This window comes from Corapipo altera, unplaced genomic scaffold, assembly GCF_003945725.1.
Source record: "Corapipo altera isolate COAL_440 unplaced genomic scaffold, ASM394572v1 0, whole genome shotgun sequence".
Classification (NCBI taxonomy): domain Eukaryota; kingdom Metazoa; phylum Chordata; class Aves; order Passeriformes; family Pipridae; genus Corapipo; species Corapipo altera.
The window spans coordinates 19,094,815-19,107,730 of NW_020884872.1; the positions used below are offsets into that span (position 1 = coordinate 19,094,815).

A 12,916-nucleotide genomic window follows, 5' to 3' on the forward strand; every position below is an offset into this window, starting at 1 on the left:
GTTATGATATTTGAAACTACGAATTTGGTTGGTTTAGCTGTCAAGAAGAGAAATTTCCCATGGATGCTTTGGATTTGAGAATAATTTACTTTGCTGGAATTTTTAGGCAACAATAATAAATAGTCTTTGCATGTGAACTTGTATCAAGAGAAATATCCCTTAGGGGAAATAACTGTTTTGCTTTCTAGATGAATTTCAATTAATTTCATGTGGTCTCACATTGATTTTTATCTTCGTTTTGTAAGTTCTCCTTCTCTGTTTTATTCTTTGCTTTACACCAGTTTGCCTTTGCTTTCCCTGAAGTTTCATCTACTTTTTCCACTTGTTTCTAGTGGGATATTCAGTATATCTCACACTCTCAGCCCAACTTGAATCTGTACCTTAGAAAACTCCTCCATCTTCTCTCAGGTTGCAAGTTGGTAATGTGATATACCCTGCAATCTACTGGAGGTTTCCACTAATTCTTTTCTTGTCATTCTTTTCCCTCTTGGTTTTCTTTCCCAGTCTGTCCCTTTAAGTCTCTTATGGGATTTTTTTTCCCAGTTAATTGGCTTGCAAAAGCCAGTTGGCTGTGGCTAAAGAAAATGAAGCATTGCTTATCTCTTCCTTGATTTCCAGCAGTACCCTATGCCAAATATGTCGTGTATTTATAGAGGTTACTCTTTTTCCCCAGCAGTAAGTCAGTAGCAGTAGGAAGAAAAAGGATCTCAGCAAGATGCAGGTGATTTTCCTCAAGTTGTCTTTTCCATGTTATATCTGTACGCTTTCTTCCTCTATGAAACGCTGTATAGCAAAGGTAAAGGTGAGGGAATAGGACTTAAATCCAGGTCTGTAACTTTCTGCCTGAGAAGGGAATGCAAAGCTAGTGGGTATGTTACATTATGGTCAGTTGAGCTTATCTTTTGTTTTTCCGTATTTATATGTGAGGAAACGAGGGAATAATTCTCTGTCAGGTGTGAGCTACTGAATTGGGTAATGCTGCTTTTAAAATTTAAAAGTGGTAAATACATGGGGGAGGAATTCTGGAACAAGTGACATCAGACTAGTAGGCTGTGTTTTTATAGAAGTGGACTATTTGTGAAGGGAAAAGATTGTTTGCTCTTATCATTCTCTTGTTGCTTCATGTCTTTTGTCAGGGTAATCAAAAAAAATGGACCTTTATGTAATGATAAATGACAGCTATAAGTCATTGCAAGGTGGTAGTACATGGGCATCTAGCTGACAGTGGACTCGCTCTTACAAAATCTTCATCTTAGGAAACAGGTTTTTAGAAGCATAGAGTCAAAGATACGCATTTCTTGTGTTTGCAAATGGTTAATGTGCCAATGTGCTTCCCAGTGAACTGTGGCTCTGAGTTATCATTTGTGGCCTTGAAAGTCTGCTCATGGTAATACAACAGGTAAGAAGGTGCAGAGGTCCCTCAAAATGTTGATATGCAAGGTTTTGGGTGCCCTTCAGATCTATTGGCCTACATGCCCGAGGGCTGTTGCCTTAGGTTTTTTTTCTAGGTTTTTTCAAATGAACTAGTTTTGTATCTTCCTTTTTCTGATGCCGCTTCCTGATTCTCGTTTCTCTAAAAGTCTCCGCTTTGGTTCTCAAAAACAAATGAAGGCAATCACTGTGGTCTTAATTTGCAAATTAGCTTTAAGAACAGATTAAGCTGAGTATTTTCCACTTGAATTCAGTGTTCTTTCTTCTTGTGCTGAAAGGTTAGTAACTTTTTAATCAGTATGCAAAGTTTTGTCTGTCAAATGCTGCTTATTGTTCCCATTTCCCCCCCCAACACTGTTCTTTTTTTTTTTTTTTTCTTCCTCTATCTTTGCTTTCTTTAATTTTTTACTGAGGAATCTCTTGTGGAAAGGAGATTTTTCTTCCCCTATCTGTTGCTGCTGCTGCATTTTTCTTCTTGTGAACTGTGTTTCCTGTGTTTTGTGTGCAAACATTAGTTGCTGTAAGCAATTCTTTGAGATCCAGAGGCAGCTACAGGATGACTCCAAGGGAGGCAGCTTGAGATTTAAACTCTTCTGTTCATGTGCTGGGGCAGTCCTGCACAGTGGCTAGAGATGAATTGAAGTGCATGATGCCAAGTGCTGCAGTAGCTCCTTTCCAGTTGTCTGTATTTCTTCTCCATGTTACTTTGTGATGAGCTGGTGTAGTGTCCTAGGGCTGGAGTGGACACTAAGGAATTACCTCATAATGGGGCTCTGCAAAGCATCCAGTGTAGTGTACAAAATCCTTTCTTTTTAAACAACAGCACTTGCCATACAGGTTTTTTTGTGATGTGCAATACCATTTATGCTTTTCTAGAGCAAACATCCATGCAGAGGGACATTGCCAATATGTAGAAGAAAAATCTCAGTGTATGGGCAGCACAGTCTAGAGGTTGACTTTTGCTTTGGTTAGAAAAGCAAACAATAAGTTGTTTTAGAGTCAACTAAAGTTTTTTTCTCCCTTCTCTTTTTAAGTGGTTACTATTAAATTTAATAGTAAATTAATTTTCTTTGGCCTTTAAAACAGAAAAAAAGAGTAAAATTATTTTTTTTAAATTGGCTGTGCGTTCTAAAAATACAGAATATTTTGGATGAAGAGTGGGTTTGCTAGTAGAATTCTGACTTTCTGTTGGCTTTTAGGAGATGGCCCTGATGACTAAGCCAATAAGAGCTAATTTTCAGCAGGTGTAACATCATGCTTAAAGGAGAAGAGATTATGCCTGGAAGAGTGGGTTTGTCTGTGATGCTGAAGAGGACCGGGGTTTGATGCCTGGACTTAAAGCCAGGCAGTGCAGGCAGCTCGTGTTGATGCTGCAGCTGGCAATGCCTCTGTAGGAAGTTTGACATGGAGACAGATAGTTCAGGTGAAGCCCCTTCCTTCTGTGTGGTTTTGTTCCTGTTGAATAAAGCAAAATGAAAGCATAGAGATGTTTAAGTACAGTGTGTCTGCAAGTCTCAGTGGACATCTGTGGAGGCATGAGTGCCCAGTGAGCACAACCCTGGCCAGCAGCAGAGCTGGGAGCCGTGTGCTTGGGGTGTACCTCACCCAGGCTCAGACTGCTCTCACTGCTGGGACACGTTTTGGGGATTTCCTAGCAGCCACTTCTTACTGCTGGTGGCTTAATCATTGCTTTCTCATCGCAAGCTCTTCTCCCTTTCTCCAGGGGAGCTTCAGCAGCACTCCTGCTGTCAGTTGAGGCTGACAGGGAGCATAGTGCTGGCTTCCATGAGTCAGGCCAGGGAGGAGATCTTTTTTTTTTACTAAAAAAAACGAAGCCTGTTTCTGTGTTTTTGTGGCTCTTTGGGAAAGTGAATTCTGACAAGTGTGGTGTAAATCCTCCCCCAGAATGCCAACTCATGGCATTGATAGCAAATATCTCTCTCATGCTTTTCTCTTACTGTTGAGGTTGCTTATATAGCCTGCGAACTGGCGCTGTGCCTTTAATAGTGCTAACTTTTATGGTATAAGCCTGTCAAACTTAATTTAAGGATATTATAGTTAATAACTCCCTGCGTGTGTGCCTCTTAACAGAAGTATAAATGGTTTAGACTCTATTGTAAAATGGAACTAGTTAAGCCACTGATTTTAATAAAATGGTTTTTAATAAGTTCCGTTCTCTCAGAACAAAAAAAAATATTCTTTCTTTTCTCATTAATAAGGGAAGGAATAAGATATGGCCTTGTGTTCTCAGATAATTTGCAAAAACAAAACTAGAAACAGTCCATGGAGATTTAATTCTTTATGTTTTTACTAGAAGTGCAAAGTACTTTGCAACAGGGTCGTGTTCTCACTATCTAAGGTCAAGTTCAATTACAATAAGAGTTCATGGTGTGGATTAAGTACGTCTGTATTTTTAAGTACTTTTTTCAGATTAAAGTTATCAGATAGTCTTTATAATTTGGTATATCGTAGCTTTTCAAACCACAGTGTGATCATTTTTCAGGATAGCGTGTTTATTCTGTGCAGTCACTGAGCTGTTTTTGGTACAAAGTGTAACACCTCAAGCTCATCTTTTAAATCCCAAGTTCAACAAAAGAATTGTTGGGGTTTTTTTGTTTGTTTCTTTGGGATTTTGTTTTGTTTTTCTGAAAGTATTTTTATTCTCTGCTAGTTACACACTTTTGTTTTTCCAGTTAGAGTGCTCACTGAGGAGGAGAGTTAATGGAGGTATGCACTGCTGACTACAGGAGATGGATTGATTTTTGAAAGCAAGTGAAAATGCCTAACATGCTTTAGATTTTTTTTTCTGATTTCCTGGTCTTTAATCCTGAAGGAGAAAGAAAAAAAAATGAAATTAAAACCAGCCTTACAAAGAGCTCTCGTGCAGCACTGCTGAGGTTTGTGTTTTTTCTCTTTTCCAGTGGTGATAAGAAATGAGTTCAAAGATACTGAAAGAATGAGATTTACAGCTTTTACATGAGTAAAAGCATTAGTGAGCTTAAAGTATAAAATGGGGAGAAGACCAGCAAGCTAAAAATTGTGTAAGCTAGTTGCACTGTTAGAAGAAGCTCTTATAATCTTCATGCCTTCTGAATCACTTAGTGAACATGTATTATATTGCATGCTTATTTTCTTCTAAACATAAAAGGACATGTTATTAACTACCTTTTGCAAAGGCCACAATTTTAGTTTTTTTATGTTTTCCTAGGATACAAGGTCCTGCTAAGTGTAGTCTTCCCCTCGTACAGCATTGCATAGTTAGCTAACACACATTTCTTCATCTGACATTCCATGTAACTTCATGAACTTTGACAGGACAGACTCGAGGCTGTATCAATATGTTAATTCTGCTGTAAGAGAGATGACTGTCCAATCAAATATCTGGCTTAATTACAAATTTGTTTAAAATTTGATCTTTTGGTCCAATCTGACAGAAGCTATATTGATAGAAGTCAATCCCAACCTGATAAGAGTATGATTGCCCAGAGACAGATACAGTGATTTAGCACAGTCTCTGGCTGAGGGGAGGAGGGGATGAGAGAGAAGCTTTTTTCTTATTGCCTCTTGCTTTTCCTTGTCAGTGAACTGCTGTGGCTCCAGAGGTTAGTCCAGGAACAGTCAGGATGGTGGGTTCATGGGATATGTGGGCAGGTGAGGATTCCCCTGCTGTTAGGGCGCATAGTTTGGCTGGAATTTATGGGATGCTGAAGCTGCTTTTGTAGGTTTGGTTGTTTACCACCTGCAGTTGTGCAGATTGACTTGGCATTGGCAGGCTTGGCTGGTGCTGTGCTGCTGGTGAAATGATACAGCATCGGGATTTGCGTCAGCTGGTGCTGGAATACTGTAGAGTCTGTGTTGAAGAGGTGGTAGGCTCTGCATCTGTGGGTGGTGGTTGGCGACATAGCTAGCTCCCATTGAATCATAGCCATTGGATGAATGCACAATTTTATTGTGTTCTTGCTGCTATGTAGCATGTATACTCTGGTGGCACATAGAGACTCTTGAGGATGGCCCATTATTCTGTGCAGTCTATATAATAAAAGCTCTTGAACCACATTTTGTCCTTCCTGTGATTTGATGGTCCACATCTTTCCGAACCACAAAAGAACACTCTTTTCCAAAAAGGGACTTTTGTTCTTTTATCAATATTCCCTTTCCTCAACTGGGAGGATAATATAATAAAAGCATAAGTGTGTAGTGATAGGACAAGGGGTAATGGCTTTAGACTGAAAAGAGAGTAGGTTTAGATTAGATACTAGGAGGAAATCTTTTGGTGTAAGGGTGGTAAGGCACTGAAACAGGTAGTCCAGAGAAGCTGTGGATGCCCCATCCCTGAAAGTGTTCTGAGCTAGGTTGGGTGGAGCAACCTGGTCTAGTGGAAGATGTCCCTGCCTGTGGATTGGAAGTAGATGATGTTTAAGATCCCTTCCAACCCAAACCAGTCTATGATTCTATGATAATAGAAGAAAAATGCAAGATACTTATTCATGTGGGATGTTCAAAGGAAAAGTGCCTGCACACCACAGTACCGTGCCGTATCTGTCTTTGTGGAGTATGGCCTCATATATTATCTTCCCTTGTGTTTGAATTCCAGCTCTTGAGCATGCAAGAAGGAAGTTTCTATTGCTTTCTCCTAACTTATGTCCCCGTGAGGGTACTTGGGTGCTTCATTTTCCAGATGCCTTGACACAGCACTTTTAAATGCTTGGCATTTGGGTTTTTGTGTAACAAATGTAAGAGCTAGTGCTGCCGTAATATGCCTCTGTACACATACTCATAGGCAGTTGGTGTCGATGCCAGGCTGTCTGTGATGGAGATTTTGCATATACAGACAAAAGCAGAAGAAAATGGAAATGTGTTGCCTCAGGTCTCAAGGCCAAGGTGTTGCTACGCCCCAAAGAAGGTATTCCTTCATCCAGTGAAGAAAAGGAGTCAATGATAATCCATAGGTATGCTATCTTAGCATATTTCCTTGCCTGAGAACACATGGCAGAGCCAAGCATTGTATTGATGGTGCTGTTAAGCTCTGAGTCAGTTGTAATACCTATGATGGCACCATTTTCTAGAAAAGGTTTTCAGTATCCTCTGAGTGCTGAACAGCAGTATAAGATAGAACAATCTGAGGAAAGTAATTCCATGAAAAAAAGACTCAAACTTTGTGTGACAAAACTTACAGAGTTTTATTAATTTCTGGCAATTCAAAGATGAAAATTTTTGATGCAGACCACAGGGTCTACTACAATGTTTTTTTCAGGTGAGTCTGGAAGTGCTGAAGTTTCTGGTCTGGAGTTGCCTCCTACATGGAGTCCCAAATTTGCTAGGTGAAAAGGCAGACGGAGACCTTCTGGTAAACTTTTCTCTGTCTTTTTTCCCAATGCAGAACCTCCTGCTGTAACACATTTTCAAAGTTTTGTTTTGGACCTCGTGAGCTGAAACTAAATTTTTAAACCATTACCGTTTCATGAGAATGAAAACCTCTGTGTTTCCAGTTCTGTTTCAACTTTGCCGCTGCAGTCCACAATGTTAAAACTTTAAGCCATCTGGTCTTAGAGGAATGGGAAATATCTTTGTACTAGCTAAAACACTAAAGCAGGGGAAAAGCAGATATCATAGTTTCCAAAATCTGCAATTCTCTTTTCCTAATGTAATGATCACGTTTTCTCTTACAGAGATAACCTTTTCCAAATACTAAACACTTCTGAACTTTTCTGATTAGGAAAAAAAAAAGCTCCCTGAAACTGGACAAGATTTTTGGTTTCTATTTTTTCCCCTCCATTTAAAGGATATAATAGGCTTTTATGATTGTGGAGTTACCTGAATTCATGTGCATGAACACCTCCCATTTTTAGGCAAATTCCTTTGTCATACAATATAGCAAACTCAGAATTTAATTTGCTACATGAACTTCCATGTTCAAAACAACTTTCTGGACTGATAAACCAGGACTCTTGAAGATATTTCTTATAGTTGTGTGTTTTCATCTTCTGAACTTGTTTTGAAATGGATCCTCTCTGTCTGAAGATCCAGTGAGTCAGGTTCCCTTTGCAGTGCTCTGATTTTGCATCACTGGTTGACACTAATGTAACTTAATAATGAATCACTGTCTTCCTGCTGTCAGGTATTTTAAAGTGAATCAGTGTGTCAGAAGGATGAAAATATTTTACTTTGTAGCTGAATTTGATAAAACAAGGTTTTGTTGGATGGAGGTAGCTAAAAAAGGAAACTGTAAGATGTATTTTGTTTGCCTTGGTGTTATGAAGTAAAATTACTCAGAAGTACCATAGGTCTTGGCCTGGGTCTTGCTGGCAGACTTTGACTTCATGTAATGAATATAGCGGTGATGGATTTGTCTTGCTGAGTTACTGGTAAGCCACTAAGGGCAGGATTTTTCAAGCATGAGCTTTCTCATCCACCAGTTAAACATATAAGGCAATTGTCTTGTACCTCACTGTAGCCGACAGAAAGATTGAGCTCCTCTTTCGGTCGAGGGATGCCAGGATGGGTGAGATGATTTGCAAAATAGCTCAAGTTCACTCATACAAAACCGAGCCCACATCTGTGATCCAAGAGAGTAGTTGCACACAATAGATGGCAAAACTTCTTAAACTAAGCATGTACTTCAATGTTTTGCTGACTGGCAAATTTGCCTTCTGTCTGAAGTCGTTAGGAGCTTATTTTTACATGAAGCATTATCGGTCAAAACAGTGTTGCTATCTCTACTTCATTCCTATGGAAAGATTAATAAGATTGAAGGAGTTTGGAAAAGAAATCCTGCCCTTTGGCCTGGAACAGCTGCCAATTGTGTAACATCATGCCATGGCACACCAAATAGTATTCCAGATGTCAGGTGAGCGAGTTTTCGTTTGCTGTACTAATCTTTTCCCTTTGCTGTTCATGGAAGTAGTTTAGTCTTCTGAAAGCAGTAATGGCATAGAGCTGCCAAATGCCATGTGTTACCTCTAAGACCAAGGTGGGGAGTTAACACTCCCCTATGCATGCTGGGAATGTCTGTGCGGGGCTGTGCTGAGGCTCTTCATCTCCCTGACCACTGACTGAACCAGCCACCTGAACTCGATGCCATGAGGAACTGTGGGGGTTTAGGAGGGTCCTTGATCTGAAGGGGTCCCACCTGGCATGAGGACAGCTCTCAGCACCAAGGCTTCTACCTTCCCCAGACAATTGCACTGTCTCATGGATTAGACAAAGCATTCCCAAGAGGTCTGCTAAAATTAATTCCAGTCAGAGTGTTTAGTATACAGACCAGCTTTACAATCTGTGGATGTCAGGGACAGATCTTCTGCAGTCAACTTGGAAAGTTGGTTCATTTATTATTAAGTGTTTAGTGGGAACAGCAAACTGGAGATAAAATTCTTTTGGAGTTTGGAATTTATCTTAAGACAGAATGCAAATGTTTGAGTTTTTTTTTGGTTTTGATCTCCATTGTTTCTGCAGTCTCTCAGGGCAGTTCCCTTTAATTTTGAAGCCCTGTTCATGAGTACCAAGAGCAAAAGGACTAAATGTCATTTAAAAGTAATGTAGCAATACTTGCCAACAGCACAGCTTTAGTAGATCCTGAGAGAGGAATGTGGGAGCAGTCATAGCCTTAAAAAAACAACAATAAGCTTTAGCAACTGGAGAATCTGCAAAAATATTTGAGAGCTGTACATGATCCCTTCTTGCTGTGTTGAGTTTTTGTTCTCATGATTTTTTGGGGATTGATGTTTGCATTTTTTTCTTTGAGAAACCTCACAGAAGACTTTAAAAAAATTGATAAAAATATTTACTTAACAGCTGTCTTGAAGACCACTCCCTTGGTAGAATTACAATTTTTTTCTCCTTTTCCTGGCTGTTTTATCTATCTTAATGTAACTTTGTTCACAAAATATAGAATGTTGTGCCAAATTCTCATAACGTTTATTATTATAACGGTGTGGTGCGTTTCTCTTGCTCAAAGTATTAGCTGAAGTGACCTCTCTTCAGTGAGGTGCGTCAAAGTTAAGGAGGTTATGCCTTCAACATGCTGTCATGAGCAGAGCTAAGAATCTGGGAGGAGTTGATATTTCCACTGCAGGAATTTGTCCCATTCTCATAGAATTAAGAAATAATAGGTTTTCAGTGAAAAGATTTCACAGCTTTAAGATTCAGTATTGGAGAAGGAGGATTAGTATCTATTTGCACATAGTTTTGCACATAGTTTAAGCAATCACAGAACTGTCACCCATGCGTTACCCAGGGAGTGAGCAACCAGATCTTCCTACAGGGAATATCCTTGCTCACCCTAGTGAAGAGGAGGAACAGAGTAGATGGGTGAATTCCTGCATTTGGATAACATTTTGAAAGGTTTTCCAGTTCTTAGCCCCTAATGACTTTATGCTTTTACAAATAAGGCTTTGAGGTCTTCCATCATTCACATCATCACAATTGGGAGTTGAAGAGAAGTAAAGTATTTTCCTTTTCTTGTAATAAGCCAATTTAGTTCATATTCTGTGTTAGTAATGCTGTGTCAGGTTATGAAAATAAACTTAACTGTGTTGTTTGATAATCTTCAGAAATAATTTCAGAAAACAAAATTGTATTACTAAAATTTCAATTTTCATGTATAGGGCTCCTGCCTTCTCAAGTATTTAGGTATGTATTTTGTGAGCCAGACATGGTGTTTCTTCTGTCCTGGTGTGAAGTTTCAGAACAAAAGGATTCAGAGTTTTCATGGTGATAGAAGTTAGGCTAATACACTAATTTTTAAGTGATGCTTTCATTTTTATTTCCATTAACCTTATTGAAGTCTCAATAAGGAAGAACATTGCGGAAATGCTGAGTAAGGTTCAGTAGATTACAATTGTTTTTTTCATACCATGAAAAAAAAAAATGCAATAATGGTGTAAATCCACCCAAATATTTTCTGTGGCTTACAATTTCTATGTTCTATGACAATTCTTTAATTAGAAGCTAATGTTAATATTCTGCATTAAGTGGGAGAAGAAAGATGAACAGTAATTTGGTTGGATAGTCATTAGCTGAAATAAAATAGAGTGAAAAATGCTCAGGCAGGGAAATGACAAGTACCTCTTTAGCTGGAACAACTAAAATCTGAAGAAAATCCTTGTGCTGCCTGAACTTCCTGCTCTACTCTGCTCAATTGGCACAGAGCCTGTTAGTGTTTTATTATGGAGGGGAGAATATATCCCTTCTGCTGTTGCTTCTCAAGGAGTAATGGGTTCACCTGCTATCCTGCCAAAGAGTGGAGGGAATAGCTCCTTTCCTTTGGAAAGATCGTTTTCTCTGGGCTAAAAGGAAAAGATTAATAGGCTGCAACAGCTTAGGCTTCTCAAAGTAGGAAAATAAATCTGATAGATCATAGGTCTCCTTATTTCATTTGCCTTTCCAAAGCTGAGGAAAATGTCAAACTGTTCTCTTGTCCCAGGAGAACAGGAAAGGGAGGCTTGGAGACAGTGAGATCTCTTCTTAGGAACTGGGAAACTGCAGCCATCGGGGAACCCACTGTGTCAGAACTAATTAGTCCTTCATGGGTTTGTTTTGTTTTGTTTTTGTTCTGCAATCTGAAGAATTGTGCAGGAGTGAAAATAGGAAAAAAATATACTGAGCTGACAAATCTGGTTTAAAATGTGCAATGAAGACAGCACTGTTACTAAGCTCTTGCAGAGCTAAAGACTGCCAGCAGTCAAATTTGTTGCAAGTCAAATACAACAGGGTGGCCAAAGGAAAAATATCGTTTGTATTTTCAAAGATTTACTGATTTGGCTGTCATCGAACAGGACACATCATCTTGTGCTTAACTGCTTGTATACAAGATCCCACTGAATGTGGTGTGGGTTGGCGAGTAGGTGAAAGAAGTACTTACTACTGTCTGCAAATAATACTAATAGCTTCAGCTGTCTTTGTTAAAAACTTCCTATGTAATTTCAGAGAAGCAATCCCAGTGTCCACTTTGTAGAAAACAGGATCAAATGATAACAAACGTATGAATCGGCCTGACTTAGGGGTACACTGAATTTTCTGTCACTTGATCTGAATCTAGTTGAGGCTCAGGTGAAGCTTGGTGCTGCTTTAAGAGTAGTGTGATCCTGTCAGTAGGACTGAGAGTACCTTGGAAAGACTATCCTAATGTGGGCAAAATGTTAATTAATGTATAGCACTGATGTTAATGATAATGTTGGTTATTTCTTGTGGTTAGTTAAAACTTCTTAGTATACACACAAGGTCACTCTTACAACAAATCTTTCATATAGCTTGGGCAGGAAAAATAAATCACAAAATGTAGTATTACTTTTTTGTGCAGGTTTGAAGAACTGACCTGCTCAGTCATGGGCCGGAATCTCTTTCTCTTTATCATTTGCATTCTGAAGGTGAGGCAGTAGGCAGCACAGGTCTAGCACAACCATGAAAGGAGACGTAAACCAAGGATATGCTTCTCTCTCTCTCCCCCCTTGCCTTACTCTTGACAGTACAACTTCATACCCTCTCTTGCTTAGGGCATATTGCAGAGCATGAGTAACTTTCTTAGAGATACCTCAGTGCCCTGACTGCAAGTGCTGCCTTTCTGCCTCCTAGTCTGATTTCTTGGGCTATGTCTACACAGCCATGTGAGCCATGTCAGGGAGCATCCTCTGGTGCTGGGATTTAATCATCTGTGCTGTTGGCATATAGTTACCACAGGCCGGGAGTTATTTCTGACAGACCATTTCGACGTGGCCGCTCTGCAGGGGGAGGCAGTTTAATAGTGTGGATTGAGGCTGTTCCCTGCCAGCTGGGTCACTGCCAGCGCACGAGCCCAGACACGTGTAGTTTGCCAGTGTACATTTCAACCTTTGGTTATGGGTTTGTGGTTTTCTCCATCCTAAATTGAAATCACACGACAACACAGCTCTTCAGCCTAAGCCCTGAGCAAGAGAACCGTTTGGTCAACTGTCTGTGTCAGCAGTGATAAGCCATGGTATGGGGAGCATCCCGGGGCTGCTGAAGCTTAGCAGATGGCAGAGCTAAGTTAGCTAACCACATGTGCACTCTTTGACTGGAAAAACGCTTTGTAAATACATTCATTTTAACTTCCATCGTGTTCATAAGCTAGCACATGGTGTCTTTCCTTAGCTGCAAGTTAGCAGTGCTAACAGAGGTAGTAATTGCATTACTGTCGATGTGTTGTCACTCGTTTAACTGCATAAGGTTGGTCACGTACAAGCTCCTTGGCTATAGGGTTCTGTATCTTTCCCCTGTGCGTGCATAGCTGCTGAAGGCTGCAGCTCTACTAGCAGACCAAGGGCACATCTTGACTCCCTTATGTGGGTTCTGGGGCATGGTTTGGCCATGCACGAACCCCTTCCCTGCAGAGAAACCTGGGTGGATGGATCAGATGGGAGTCTAGGTAAGACCCTGCAGCTTCTCTGTCAGCACTATCTGAGTGGGGCAGGCACCATGGTGTGTCCCCCCAAGTGTAGGGACAAAGTAAAACACTTTCTGATAAATATTT

At 40.0% G+C, this 12,916-nt stretch overlaps 1 protein-coding gene across 5 annotated transcripts in view; it reads left to right on the top strand.

Moving 5' to 3' along the window:
* ARHGAP6 (Rho GTPase activating protein 6) overlaps window positions 1–12,916 on the top strand; it is a 323,769-nt gene that overhangs the window by 225,753 nt on the left and 85,100 nt on the right. The window contains exon 1 of one of the 5 annotated variants that reach the window (XM_027638978.1): window positions 703–721. The exons of the other annotated variants lie outside the window; for them this stretch is intronic. Coding sequence (XP_027494779.1) covers window positions 716–721 — 6 coding nt within the window. The 5' untranslated portion in view covers window positions 703–715. Of the gene's footprint in view, window positions 1–702; window positions 722–12,916 lie in introns of those variants that run through there. 5 annotated transcript variants of the gene reach the window in all.